The sequence below is a fragment of the Bubalus kerabau genome, chromosome 10 (genome assembly GCF_029407905.1).
Source record: "Bubalus kerabau isolate K-KA32 ecotype Philippines breed swamp buffalo chromosome 10, PCC_UOA_SB_1v2, whole genome shotgun sequence".
Lineage (NCBI taxonomy): Eukaryota > Metazoa > Chordata > Mammalia > Artiodactyla > Bovidae > Bubalus > Bubalus kerabau.
Genome location: NC_073633.1, coordinates 73,029,073 through 73,044,588, shown reverse-complemented (window position 1 = coordinate 73,044,588; position 15,516 = coordinate 73,029,073). Strand labels below are relative to the sequence as shown.

Sequence of the window (15,516 nt, the reverse complement as noted above, 5' to 3'; positions counted from 1 at the left end):
GGAGTCTGAGGACATGGATGCCCTGTTTTGATGCTCTCGCCCTTCCCCAGCAATTGGCATATAGCACACGGGAAGGATGAACAGCTGGGAATAGGTAAGACAAGAAGGCTTGTTTAGCCTTCCATCATTCAGGACAACTAAAGAACTGAGGATATTTAACCTAGAGGGAAATGGACTTTAGAGAACATGGAGCTGTCTTGGCACTCTGAAGAACTGAAAGGGAGTGTGATAAGCTTTTCCTTTGTGGTTCTGGAGTAAGGAAGTAGGACAAACTGATTAAAGCAATAGGAATCAAACTTTCAATACTTTAATAACCACCAGCAATTACAACTGCACCTAACTGCAAACTTCTTGCCACCTCAGAGGCAAAAAGATGAATATGTCTTAGGTTGGGATGTTGAGGGAAGGGACAGAAATTAATAAGAGATTACACCAAGTCCTCAAGTTTTTTTTTCCAAATCAACATACATAATACAATTGCATAGTTCTGAGAAAATAAGCTCTGAAAGGACAAAAATAGCAAGAAGAGGTTACAACATGGAATGCTGGATTTGTTTTTTTCAGATAGCAGAGATATGAATACTTTACATCATGCTATGCCAGGCTAAGTCGCTTCTGACTCTTTTGCGACCCTATAGATTATAGCCTGCCAGGCTTCTCTGTTCATGGGATTTCCCAGGAGATAATACTGGAGTGGGTTGCCACGCCCTCCTCCAGGGGATCTTCCCAACCCAGGGATCGAACCCACATCTCCTGCAGCTCCCGCATTGTGGGCAGATTCTTTACCGCTGAGTCACTGGGGAAGTAAAGGCAATGGCAAAAGGAAAAGAGATACTGATGAGACGGTACCTGGCTGGCCTTCAGATCAATTTCCCAGGTGTTTGCTGAAAGCAGCCTAGTAAGGCCCGGGGTAGCCCAAAGGCCATGAGCAGTCTTTTCAGTTTACGTCCACATACGTTAGAAATACTATCTGGTGCATGTGCTATGTGGTGAAGGCACCACCTTAGATAACCCTCAAGGTATAAAAATGAATTTGGGGACTTCCCTAGTGATCCAGAGGTTAGGACTTGGTGCTTTCACTGCAGGGTTTGATCCCTGATCAGGGAACTAAGATCCCATAAGCTGCGCAGCATGGCCAAATAAACAATAAAAGTTAATTTCACCCATTCACTCACTGAAATATTTGAGCACAGTTGAAACAGGCACTTCCCCAGGGCTTGGGATAAAGCAAAGAACAAGAGAGATCATTCTGGCACTCCTGGAGCTTACTTTTTGATAGAGAGGGGTACAGGGAATGGCCCAGTATATACTGGAAGACTACTAATGTTATAGACCAAAACAGGTAGTGGGATATAGTAGGGGGGCACACTAGATGGTGAGGATCTGATGAAAAATGTGACATTTAAGCAGATTTCATGATGGTGAGGGAACGAGCAAAGACTGATATCCAAGAGAAGAGAGTTTTAGCAGAAAGAAAACAAAATGGAAAGGCTCCATGGTAGAAGCACAGCTGAACCAGCAAGGAGGTCACCATATGGTCAGCAGCTACTTTAACACTCAATGGCATAAGGCATTTGCCAATGCTTAGTTAGCATCTAAACGCTCAGTGTTTTCACCTAATTATTAAAAAAGAAAACAAAAGATAAAACATGGTATCAACTAGTCCAAAACAAAAAAGATAACATGTGTAGTCTGCGTAACAGTATCTAATAAGAAGGAAACTAAAAAGTTAATTTTTACTTAAAATAACAATAGTAATAAAAATAAAGTAGAGCTCTTCTACCTAAGTGAGGGTGGTAAGCCTGACAGCTTAAACACTTGCCCCCATCCTTTCTGTAAGCCACAGAACTTCAGGACAGTTTACATGGCACACAACCACAGAGAAGACCCGGAGCTCCAGCTGAGAAGGCAACACGCACCAAACCTACCTTGTCTGGAGCTGCGATTAATGACTGTGCTCTAAATTATGTTGCTCTGAAGTGCTAATGAAACGTGTTAAAGCTCAATGAAAATCAGAACACATTTGAATAATAAGCATCCCTTTATTTGCTGACGCCATTACAAAAACCGATTACATTAGCAACAAAAAGTGTTTTCTTGGGTTGAAGTCAGAGGCAGTTACTCTCCAAAATGTTAAGTAAAACAGTGTACAACATCAGTATTAAAATGTTAAATTTTACATTGTCTTTACCACTTTTGATCTTCTGAACAATTTTATTGAGCAAAATAAGATAAAAGATTACATGTTTATTTTATCTTCAGGAATGTAAAGGTCTAATTATTCAAACAGTTTTTATTATAAAACTAAACTCTGAAGGTGTCTACAGAGTTGGCTTTTTTCTCTCTTTAAATCAGTAGTCTAACAAGGATTAGAAAAGACAAAACTCTGTTCAGTGTTTCTGACAAAGTAGAAAGGGTGAAAACATAAATAAGGCTTTAATTTGGCAAAATATAATACAATGCCTTCTGTTTTCCTTGAATGAACAGCTTCCCAATTACTTCACTCTGCAAAAGATCAGAAAGAAACAAATTCATTTTAAAACAAAGAAACAAAAGACACTCAGAAGACGTCTATCAAACACCAAAGGTACATATTCCATTTGATCCAGCATGGCCCTTTCAACTAAAATCAGAACAGTCAATACTAATGGTAATCAGAAATAAGAGAAAAATCTCAGGATTCAGAAGAAGTTTTCAGATGGATTTTAAAATATGTGAGCCAAAACCTCAGACCAAACTGAGAATAATATAGGGATTTTGAACCCTATTTAGAAAACATTTAAGAAAACAACATTGGGAATCCATTTGTATTACTGCTCCACTCAAGAGACTATAAAGCTAATAAGATAAATCAACAGCACTGAAAAGAGACTGAAATTTATAACTGTCCACCCACGAATAAATAATTTAAGTTTCAGAGATTTTCTAAGGCCTTTTGAAGCTTTCCAAGTCAGACAAAATGACCAAAGAAATTAAACTTCAAAAGCCATTAAAAAAACTAAAAGGATTTAACCATATGCAACATGTGAAGTTTGACTGGATCCTGGTTTGGAAAAAAGTAACTAAAAAGATATTTCAGGTATAAGCAGAGACACCTTAAAAAAGGGGTGATAGTATAGAATCACTGTTTTTGTGATTTTGGATATGACAGTGATACTACAGATTTATAGGAGAATATCTTTGTTCTTGAGATGCATACTTAAGTGCTTAGGGATAAAAGATCATGTTATCTGAAAGTTACTTTCTAATGGTTTAACAGCAACAAAATATGTATATACAAATAAAAAGATGAAGCAGTTGAAGGGTGACTGAGTGTTATATATTCTTTCAACTTTTCACAATGTGTGAAATTTTTCAAAAAGTTGAGGTGAAAAGAAGCAATCAGAAAGTTAAAAGTAATCACTGGCTATCACATACTATAATTGAAGCAAGATTAACAGCCGATCAGAAAGTCTACATAGGCCACTGTTACATTAAACTAAGAAGTGCTGTGTAAACACATTACAGAAAATGAAGATCCATATGACAATCAAGTGTAAAGTATAGAAATAGAAGTTAAGTCTTTATCTGAAACATTAACTCTCATACTTCAATACACCAAAAAAGAACTTTTTTCTTTCAGAAACAAAAGACAACTGTATCATTAAAAAATCTATTTGTTAAAGGGAGTAAGGAGGGCACATATATAACAAACACATAAACAAAATTTCACCTCACTTTTCCTGGATAGCTTAAAAGTCTCTCCAATTCACTATTGACAAACTAAATATCAACTTCAGGAAAAAGCCAGGACTGAAGGAAGAAACTAGAAGAGGCTGGCAAGAGAGGGTTAGATAGAATGAGGAGAAAAGAAAGCAATGACAACAAGGATCAGAACACACAGTGCTTGAAGTACGGTGGAGAAAAGTTCAGATTAAGAGCACAGGGCCTGGGCTCAGACCACCTTGATTTAAATCCCAGCTCAACTAGTTCTAGCTATGTGACTTTGGGCAATTTACAGAACCCCTTTGGCTCTCTTGTAAAATGGGAATTAAAACATATTAAGGGATTATTATTAACAATCCCTACCTATCTACTGCACTGGGTTGTTGTGAACATTTAAATGAATGACCACATGTTAGAAGCATGTTCATTCTTAGAGGAACACTTACAAAGTGTTAGCTATTAAAACCATCATCCTTCTTCCACATGATTCCACACACAGGTTCCAGGTAAGGGATCCTGGGTGTTTTGGTCTCAATGTTTGTGTCTCTCTCTTCCTCAAAATTCCTATGTTAAGATTCTAATCCCCATGGTAATGATATTTGGAAATGGGGCCCTTAGGAGACTCCACTCATGAATGGGATTGATACCCTTATAAAAAGAACCCCAGAGAGCTCCAGTGCCCCTCTTGCCAGGTGAGGACAGAAAAGAAGATGGCCATCTTTAACCAGCAAGTGGGTCTCATCTGACAGAATCTACTGGTGCCTTGATCTGAGACTCCCCCAGCTTCCAAAATTGTGAAAAATAAATCTCAGCTGCTTAAGCCAGTATATAAGATTTTTGTTATAGCAGCCAAACAAAGACTCTAGGGTAATAAAGTTTTCTGGTATGGTCAGATATATACTTGGAACACTTAGAGACCCGGCAAATATACAACATAAGAAAAAGTAGATATCTAAAAACAAAAAAACTTATACTACAAAATACTAGTGTTACAATCCAAAGCTATAAAAAAAATTACTTTAAAAAGCATGGGGGAGGGACGTCCCTGGTGGTCCAGTGGTTAAGAATTTGCCTTCTAATTTGCCTTCACAGGTTCAATCCCTGGTCTGGGAACTAAGATCCCATATGCTGCAGAGCAGCTAAGCCCGCGTCCACAACTAGACAGAAGCCAGAGTGCTGCAACTGAGACCCAACACAGCCATTAAATAACTAAATATATATTTTTAAAGAAGCATGGGGGAATGATAGCCTTCTTTTTGGAGAGGTGGTGGGGTGGGAAGAGAAGAATAGGAAATGAGTAGGCAGATCTCCAAGAGAAAAAAAAGGTTAATGTTTTCCAAATTAAGGATACAAGATAAATACACCTACCCCTACAATTCAGAGAAATGCTAAGTTCTGTGTATTAGGATTTAGAAAACTAAATTACTGTATATTATCTCTCTCATTTTTGCCTTTTATTTTTTTTTTTTTTTTTAAACTTTACATAACTGTATTAGTTTTGCCAAATATCAAAATGAATCCGCCACAGGTATACATGTGTTCCCCATCCTGAACCCTCCTCCCTCCTCCCTCCCCATTCCATCCGTCTGGGTCGTCCCAGTGCACCAGCCCCATGCATCCAGTATCGTGCATCGAACCTGGACTGGCAACTCATTTCATACATGATATTTTACATGTTTCAATGCCATTCTCCCAAATCTTCCCACCCTCTCCCTCTCCCACAGAGTCCATAAGACTGTTCTATACATCAGTGTCTCTTTTGCTGTCTCGTACACAGGGTTATTGTTACCATCTTTCTAAATAGCTTTTCCCATACTGAAAATGTACACCATTACCTTAAACAATTCACATGCACTTGAAATACATAATAAGAAGAAGTAAGATTCCTGGTGGGAATGTAAATTGGTTCAGCCAATACGGAAAACAGTATTGAGGTTCTTCAAAAAACTAAAAAGAGTCAACATGTTATTGCTGTTGTTTAGTTGCTAAGTTATGTCCGACTCTGCAACCCAATGGACTAAAACCCACCAGGTTCCTTTGTCCATTTCCCAGGCAAGAACTTTATGGCAAATAGATGGGGAAACAGTGGCTGATTTTATTTCTTTGGGCTCCAAAATCACTGCAGACGATGACTGCAGCCATGAAATTAAAAGACGCTTAATTCTTGGAAGGAAAGTTATGACCAACCTAGACAGCATATTGAAAAGCAGAGACATTACTTTGCCAACAAAGATCCGTCTAGTCAAGGCTATGGTTTCCAGTAGTCATGTATGGATGTGAGAGTTGGACTGTGAAGAAAGCTGAGCATCAAAAAATTGATGCTTTTGAACTGTGGTTTTGGAGAAGACTCTTGAAAGCCCCTTGGACTCCAAGGAGATCCAATCAGTCCATCCTAAAGGAGATCAGTCCTGGGTGTTCACTGGAAGGACTGATGCTGAAGCTGAAACTCCAATACTTTGGCCACCTCATATGAAAAGTTGACTCATTGGAAAAGACCCTGATGCTGGGAAGGATTGGGGGCAGGAGGAGAAGGGGACGACAGAGGATGAGATGGCTGGATGGCATCACCAACTCAATGGATATGGGTTTGGGTAGACTCTGGGAGTTGGTGATGGACAGGGAGGCCTGGCGTGCTATGGTTCATAGGGTCGCAAACAGTTGGACATGACTGAGTGACTGAACTGAACTGAATATAATGGAAAAGATACTAAAATGTGTGTGTGTGTGTGTGTGTGTGTGTGTGTGTGTGTGTGTGTGCTGTATACCATAAACTAAAACAAGATTGTAAATTTACTGTACTTCAATTAAAAAAAAAAAGTAATAAACTATACCTAAATAAAATAGGGGGAAAAAAGAGAAGATTCTTGACATCGGGCATTAACCTATAAATTCTGATGATTAAGAAATTTGTATTTCCAATTTAATCATCCGGTAGTATTGATAGTTTTAAAAGAGTTAACAAGGGGGAGTATACACTGAGGAAAAATGATGGCTGAAGTTAAAAAACCAAGGGTAACACAAACATTTAAAAGGCATAAAGAAAAGCTGTGGGAACCAAGGGACCCCTACAGAGGGGTAATCATTGTCAGTGCTGGATAGAACCTATGCAAGGAGAGTTCTCAAGTGCTGGTGGACCTCTGAATTCACACAATCCATCTAACCCGCATGATATACTACTGATCACTCAACCACCCTTTCACTTGCCAAAAGTGGACTTATGTTCACCAGCTGACAGAAGAATGCTGAGTCATCACTTAGATAAGCTTCCTGCTAAACAACAGTTCAGTTTTAGTTGTGTTGCCAGGGTATATGTATTTCTTTTAACAAATTACACACTGTAATTTTATAAACCAGGAAAAAAAAGTCTGAAAAATAAAAGTGTTATTACTGATAATCAGTGTAAGGCTCAAATTTTACATGATTAAGACCAAAGTGGAAACAGGCAAGCCAAAATGGTTCAGACCACATGTCTGAGGAAAAGAAAAGAAAAGAAAAGAACTAGAGAATACTTTTGAGATGCTAGTGAGATATTATTGACAAGGTCTAAGGGAAAAGGGTAACAGGACAGCTTATAATTTTGCAGGTTCTCAGATATGAAACCTTTCTATGGACTGACCTCACCATATTTAGAATTCATAACTATTTGCAGTATCTTGTATGCAAAAGAAGATCCTGTATCAGCTCCAGCAATTAGGCAATCACTAATGAATGACATGGAACGACAGGTCATTTCATCCAGTTCCTGGAACAGCAGAAAAAGCAGCCTTTCTCCAGAGCAGAGACCAGCAAGTAAAGAAGTAGATACTGTGAGGATAGTTACTTCTTTTAAAAATTTTTAAGCAGTGAAATAAAAAAAAAACTAGGATGGTATCCTGAAGCATAAAGTTAAAATAAGATATTTGAGCATGTTTTCAAGACTAAACAGAAGCAGTATGTGGAGAAGAAAACAGGACTGAAGATGTGGGAAGGAAAGCTGCCCTGGGACACAGGAAGCAAGGTTATTTTCTCAGTTAGGGGAGGGTGGTAAAGTGGTAGAAGTTTAACTCTAGGCAACTGAGAAGCCAGCTTACCAAGGATAAAAGACTGAGATATAATTCTTGTTGACAAGTTAGAAGAATGAGTTGAGTTTATGTGCAAAGTCTTCTTAGAGGTAACTGACCTGAAATAGCAGTTTAAAGAAGAGTATGTACTAAAGGCAGGCAAGACAATCAATCTACAAGTGAGATAGAATGCCCCTGGAATCAAGATGGAGGTCCCTCGCAACTTTTTCAGGGCACCCAACCTATCCTGGGGCTTCCCTGGGCGCTCAGTTGGTAAAGAATCCACCTGCAATGCAGGAGACCTGGGTTTGATCCCTGGGTTGGGAAGATTCCCTGGAGAAAGGAACGGCTACAAAATTGTATTCTGGCCAGCAAAATTCCATGGATTGTGTAGTCCATGGGATCACAAAGAGTCGGACATGACTGAGAGACTTTCACTAACCTATCCTGAGGCCTTTGCATATGCTAAGAGTCCTAAGTTTGAGTGCTGAAAGGGAGAATTCAGTGTAAGTTGCCCCGTGGCATTGCACAGGCCACTCCACTGATCTCCAGGACACCATGCTTATTATAGAACAAACAGCTTCAAAAGAAGAATATCTACAGTATTCAGTGCATACCAGAACATCTTAATTACCCAAGGCATTGTGACTTAAGTCATTCTTAAAACAGGTAAAACCCAGGGACCAACAATTAATTCATCAACATGCATTCTCAGGTCATATGGGCAATAAAATTTCAAAACATAGTTTGGCTAATGATGGTTTATTTATCTTCAGCTAAGACTCTCACTTCAAGAATTAAAAAATGTATTTCTTTGATTACCCATAAGCAACTTTAAATAAAACCCAGCTTCCAATGTAAACTGTGATGACAATTTTTCAGTTCAGCATCTTATGTGAAAGGTCAAAGAAGAAAAGTATTTCTATATGAAAATACTGATTCAAAAGGGTATATACATGGCTCTGTTCATTGCCGCATTATTCACAATAGCCAAGATTTATAGAAACAACCTAAGTGTCCACTAATGAATGAATGGATAGAGAAGGTAAACACACACACACACATACACAATGAATTACTACTCAGCCATAAAAAAAGAAGGAAATACTGCCATTTGCAACAACATGGTTAGAACTTGGAAGTATTATGCTAAATAAACTAAGTCAGAGAAAGACAAATAACATGATTTCACTAGTATGTAGAATCTAAAGAAAACGAAACAGACAAAATAAGACAAAACAAAAACTTACAAAACAGAACAGCTTAGTGGTTACCAGAGGGGAAGGGAGTTGGAGGGTGGGCAAAAGTGAAAAAGGAGGTCAACTGTACGGTGACAGATGGTAACTAGTCTTGTGGTAGTTATGACCTTGCAATGTACACAAGTATAACGCTATAATCATGAAACTTATATATACTTAAAAAAAAAAAAAGGTATGTATTTTTTTTTTAAAGGTATGTATTTTCTTCTCTAAACTACAAGATCAAAGTATGCACAAGATGGAAATAAAACTCCAAGAAAGCTAAAGTTGTCATTTGGAGGTTTTGAGAGAGATACAGAGGGGAAATCTCCACTATGGTAACAAGAGTTTCTATATTTATGGTAAATACACACTGTATATACATTCACACACACTATGTCAATTATCCACAGACAGGCAGCAATTCTTCAGTTATTCTTACCTAATACCTGATAGTGTTCTTTCTCTTTTGTGAGCTGTTGGTTTACTGCCTGAAGCAACTGTTGTAACTGTGTTACAGTCTGATTTAGACTTACAGACATTGTCTCCTTCTCAGAAGACTCCTAAGAAAAAGATTAAAGAGATGAAAAACCCTAAGCATAAGGAAAAGGCATTTGCAACCAAAATCAGAAAATATTTTATTGTTGTTTTACACACAGTATAAAAAATCTGAAAGATGACATGAAAATTGACAATAAAAACCACATAGAGCAATAGTATTTGCTACCTAGCAGTGCAAGGTAGTCTGCACCTAAGAAAGTTTAATGTTATATAAATGCTGTCACTAGGCTGCACAGGGAAAAATAAAGAAACTATGAATATCAGACAAAAATCTTTTTCTGCTTTCACAAAAAAAATGTACAAAGAGCCAAAGGAGAATACACTCACAACAACAGAAAAATAACAAACATATATTGAGCTCTTACAAAATTTGAGGCATTGTTGGGTTACCCACTATTCTAAGTGTTTTATATAGTAATTCATTTATTCCCTGCAACAATCCTACAAAATACGTACTATGATCATTCCCTTTTATGGAGCAGCTAAAACCTAGAGAGGCTAAAGAGTTTCCCCTAAGTCAGTCACACAGCTACTAAACAACAGAATCAGGATTCAAATGCAAGAAGCAGAGTCTACAGTCTTAAGTAGTATACCATAATACCTCCCAACTCAAACCTAAACATTAATGTAATATCTCACCAAGCTAAAGTGAAAACAAACATTAATAAAAACACAGAATTTCAGATAAGATACCTCAAAGAAAAGATGACCTTGAGTTAAGAATGCAACAAAATTGATGGAAGCACATTACAAAGGCATTTTTTCAGAGATGGATCTTGTACATTTTTCATTTTTCACATAATTTATAAGGTAATTAGCTCAGAGATTTGGAGCTAAAGAAAATGCATACCGTTTCTTGGGAAACATCACTATTCTCAATAACAGTAGTGTCTCCAGCAGCTTTTACTATTTTTGACTGGATAAGATCTAGTGACTGTTGAGCCTGCAAGGAAAGCAATATAGAGCCTATCAATACTACAAATGATAGATAACTATATATATATATATATATATATATGAAAAAATGAGTGATTTCCTTACATATTTTGTGTAAAACTAAAGCTCTTCTCACAATACAACATAAAAGTCAACCTGTTCAAGTTTTTTCTCCAAAATCAAATAGCTGTCTCCCCTACCAGATTATAAAAACACATGCTCACAAACAATGAAGAAAATGTATAAAGAAATTAAAAGCAGAAATAACCTCAGTGGTATTTAGGTTAGATCAAGATCACGTTAGTGATACTAGTCTAGATCAGAGGCTGGCCAAATCTAGCCACACTCTGTCTTTGTACAGTTTACAAGCTAAGAATGGTTTTTACATTTTTAAAGAGTCATGTTAGCAAAGAGTATGTGAAAGAAACTATAGGTGGGCAGTAAATCCTAAAACTTTTGAGTTTGTTGATTCCTGGTGTGAATCCCTCGTCAGTGCATATACGTCCTAATGGAAGACTGGTAGAAAACATTCTGTACATGGGCTTTTAACATACACATTACTTCATGAAAAATTTTGTTATCTTTTTACATGTCAGTAAATATTTATATGCATTGCCAATCACGAGTTACACAATATTTCTATTATATAGATATGGGGCAGTTCACTACCAACTATTGTTGCCATTTTATGCCAAACAACATGGCATATCCATATCTTTGAGCACCTGTTTAATATCTTTAAAGCACCTTCTGAGAAAATAAATTGTTAGGCTAAAGCTGCATGTTTTATTAGTTTGTCCAGTGTCAAACACTAAAATCAAGTATCAAAGTAAATTAGATTGCTCAGTTTTGACAACGTATTATATATACCTAAGTCAGAGCTCCAAAACTTTTTAAGTTCACATTTTCTCTACTGGCCACAACATCAAAGAAATATGAACCAACTCTAGAGTCCTAGACTTTTGCACAATAATTATAAGCTATAATCATATAGAACCAACAGAAATATTTCCTTCAATCTTTCAGAAAGTGACATATTTGTTTTGCTGACTGTATCTCCTATAAACCCAATCATAGCTCGAAAGCAGCTCTGATAAAAGCATATACAAATTACACTATTAAAAATCTCAGCAAAATTACAAATAACTTGTCAAACTAATGCAAAGAATAAAAAACGTAATCCTAAAGATCACCCATCTATGTGAGATTAAGAGAAACATACTTCTACAAAGAAATAAAGGAATAAATTTCTCAAACAGCAGAGGTCTACACTTCTTTTAGACACATGAGATGAGATGAGGTGAGGTGAAAGTCGCTCAGTCACGTCCGACTCTTTGCGACCCCATGGACTGTAGACTGCTAGGCTCCTCTGCCCATGGAATTCTCCAGGCAAGAATACTGGAGTATGTAGCCATTCCCTTCTCCAGGGGATCTTCCCAACCCAGGATTCAAACACAGGTCTCCCGCATTGCAGGAGGATTCTTTACCGTTTGAACCACGAAGGAAGCAAGAAGATTCAAAGAAAATATACTTTGTAAATGACTATATAAGCAAATCCCAATAAAAAATATATGAATGTAACCAAATTTTTTAAGAGTAATATCAATTGAATTCAAAATGTAATCTGTACTTTATAAAGCAATTATATAAATATGATGAAAAGCAGCAGCAAACTAAGAAAAATGGAAAAACAAGCCAAAAAGTCCATTTCCAAATATGTAACTATGTAGCAAACAGCTTAAATTTAAGAACAAATTAATGGGATGATGCAAAAGAATAAATGAAAAGTTAGCAGTATGTCAGCTTAAGACTCAAAGTACAATACATTATAATGATACGGCATCTTCAGGACAAGCAGTGTCTTACCTTATGCAAGTCACCAGCTACTTTCTGTCTTTCACTTTGTTCAGTTCTAAGTTTTGCGTGTGTTTCATTTAACTGTTTCTTTAACTGTAAAAATAAAGGAACACCACAATTAATTTAATTCACATTCTTCTTTGATTATGCTGAGATCCCTAGGACTGAAGAATGAATGAAAAAGAATGGGATCGCTAACAGTTATTATGCACAGTGGATTAGCCAATATGCTGCATCAGATGTATAGAAAAGCTGTAAGCAGTGGAGATTCCAATCTGTAAAGCTAAACTTAAGAAAAGCTACAGTAACAAACTAGAGTTTAAAAAACTGCAGATATAAAAACAAAACCATAAAATTACCGTCGAGTGTTACTATTTTAAGTACTGTTGTTGTTCAGTCACTTAAGTCATGTCCAAGTCTTTGGGACCCCATGGACTGCAGCACACCAGGCTCTCCTGTCCTTCACTATCTCCCAGAGCTTGCTCAAACTCATGTCCACACCAGGCTCTCCTGTCCTTCACTATCTCCCAGAGCTTGCTCAAACTCATGTCCATTGAGTGAGTGATGCCATCCAACCATTTCATTCTCTGTCGGCCCCTTATCCTTCTGCCCTCCATCTTTCCCAGCATCAGGGTCTTTTCCAATAAGTCAGCTCTTCACACCAAATGGCCAAAGTATTGGAGCTTCAGCTTCAACATCAGTCCTTCCAATGAATATTCAGGACTGATTTCCTTTAGAATTGACTGGTTTGCTCTCCTTGCAGTCCAAGGGACTCTCAAGGGTCTTCTCCAAAACCACAATTCAAAAGCATCAATTCTTAGCGGCACTCAGCCTTCTTTATGGTCCAATTCTCACATCTACATATGACCACTGGAAAAACCATAGCTTTGACTATCTGGACCTTTGTTGGAAAAGTGATGTCTTTGCTTTTTAATACACTGTCTAGGTTTGTGTCACAGCTATTTTAAGTATTATTCACTATTCATAAAGCCTATTCACTCACATTTATTTCAAATTAAAAGGCAAGTAATAAAGTTTACTAATTGTTTAAAGGTTTTCTTAATCTATATAGTTAAGAATTATGTAATATTTTTAAAAACACCGAACAGAAAATGAAATCTTCAAATATCCAGTAAAATGAAATCTTCAAAAATTTAAATGTTGTTCATCCTTTAAGGTGTCACTAGAGAAATGAGTGCAAGACCACAATGACTTAACTATACCAACAAGAAACATCTTAACATATACATCTCAACCAACTTGTTGAAACAGTTATAAAGTTGTATTAAACTCCAGTGTCAATCATACTGCCTCTTCTCTCAGTAACTATTCTGAATAATTATGAATGAAGGAAATGGACTGACAAAAATAACTTTTTTAATTAAACTCATCAAATTAATTGATTATGCCTCTTACCCATAAGCAAAGCATTCCAAACAGTTCTGGAAACCCCAAAGGGGAAAATATAAGACACTAGCATTTCAAACATGTAGAAAGAATCAGTGCACGCAAGACATGACATTTGCAAATTTGATTTTGCAAACTCTATTCCAAATCCTTTAGTTTTCACTCCTTTATTTAACTCTGATTTCATACATCAGAGAGGTTACTCCTTTGGCCCAGGAACATACAATGTCTAAGCAAAAACAAAATTACTTTAATATATCTTAAAATGTGGAAGTTACCCTGAGCAAAAAACAAACAGAAAGATTAAAATGAAGACTGCAAACTCAAGGCAAAAAAAATTTAAATACTGTTCAAAATGACCTTTTGACAGAAGGGTCAAAATATACAAAGAGAGCACCAGGCTAAATGGAGACTCAACATAATCCTTGGGTTTGAAGCTACTACTGGAGTCAGCCATGAAGCACCAAAGTTAAATGTAAAATCTCCAACAACTGTAGTTAGAAATGGCTTTTTTAAAACCACATTATAGGATAAGCATATCCCTTAAAGCTGTAGCATACCCCAGTACCAATCTGTGCAATATATAGCAAGTGTACCTAAAACTAATCTTACATTGCAGTGGGAATGATTGAATTCAGGTAAAATGAAGGTAAATTTTATTTTAAAACTAGAAAGGGGTGTGTGTATGGACAGGGGGTCAGGGTGGGGACTTAATGTGTACATTTCACAGACAGCCCTACTCTGAAAACTGATTCCCATGGATCACTGCTGTAACACTGCTTAACATGAATGAGTTAAGAAATTTTCTTTGGTATACAGCAATACTAAAAAGAAAATTCCAAATTTGGCAGCACCAACTTATAGTAAGGAGACAATCAGCTTATTGCGATTGTACTAGAGTTCATTCAGGTACTTTTTAAAAATCTAGTAACATTTTTAATTTTTAAAAGTCACAGACAGACATAATGACTATTGTTTGAAACATACAATAAGATAGTCATGTTTATGTAACAAATAAGCCTGTCAATCAGTGTAAATTTCCAGAAAATTTAAGAATGGGAATACAGTGTACTCTATGTCTTTATACAACATTTAGCTAACTCTGAGACTGTAGTTTTAAAATTATTATGCTCTGAATGATACGATGATGGTAAAGAATTCCATAAGCTTTGCCTTATATATAATGTACAGAAATGCCAGTTAAAATAAGAAGCTAGATTGGATCACTGCCCTTGAAAGAAGAGCATGTATCTTCCACCTTCAGTAATCTCCTTCCATGTTGGAATATAAGAGGCCCAGTTAACTACGGTAATTCTGAGAAACTTGATAATGCAGCCAGTGTTTACGTTGCTTGTTTAATGTCTTTATTCACTGAAAATAATGCTGTTGAAGAAATTTGGTTTTATAAAACACAGAAAACTTTTTTGAAAAAGAGTTGCAAGCCACACATGCCATTGTTAGGAGCTAAGAAAAGAAGGATCATCTTAGAAATCAAGAAAAGAGAAACCATCTCGAATCATCAGAATATGAAGATTATCTTAAACTTTAAAAATGCCAAGCTAAGGGTGTTAGCAAGGAGAAAGGTTTGGATGGCTTCTCCACATGTCAACACAAGTGTTTTCAGAGCCTACTTGATACACAGTGGAGAACAAGCTTCTTACCAAATTTAGCTCTTCATTCTGTCTTACTGCTTCAGAATATGAATCATCAAGTTTTTTCTGCAATTCAGTCAACAGATCTTTCAGCTGCAATGAAGTTTAGAGTTTAAGATT

The 15,516-nt window shown here is 36.7% G+C and overlaps 1 protein-coding gene across 6 annotated transcripts in view; it reads right to left on the bottom strand.

Annotated features, from left to right (window-relative positions):
- Positions 1-2,022: 2,022 nt before the first annotated feature.
- Positions 2,023-15,516, bottom strand: part of KTN1 (kinectin 1) — a 111,902-nt gene continuing 98,408 nt past the window's right edge. For 4 of the 6 annotated variants that reach the window (XM_055538124.1, XM_055538128.1, XM_055538125.1 and 1 more), the window contains 5 exons: positions 15,406-15,489; positions 12,347-12,430; positions 10,395-10,487; positions 9,426-9,546; positions 2,023-2,505 (listed from right to left, as the gene is read on the bottom strand). In XM_055538124.1, coding sequence (XP_055394099.1) covers positions 2,501-2,505; positions 9,426-9,546; positions 10,395-10,487; positions 12,347-12,430; positions 15,406-15,489 — 387 coding nt within the window. In that variant the 3' untranslated portion in view covers positions 2,023-2,500. The remainder of the gene's footprint in view (positions 2,506-9,425; positions 9,547-10,394; positions 10,488-12,346; positions 12,431-15,405; positions 15,490-15,516) is intronic. The other 2 variants (XM_055538127.1, XM_055538129.1) reach the window with 1 other exon arrangement.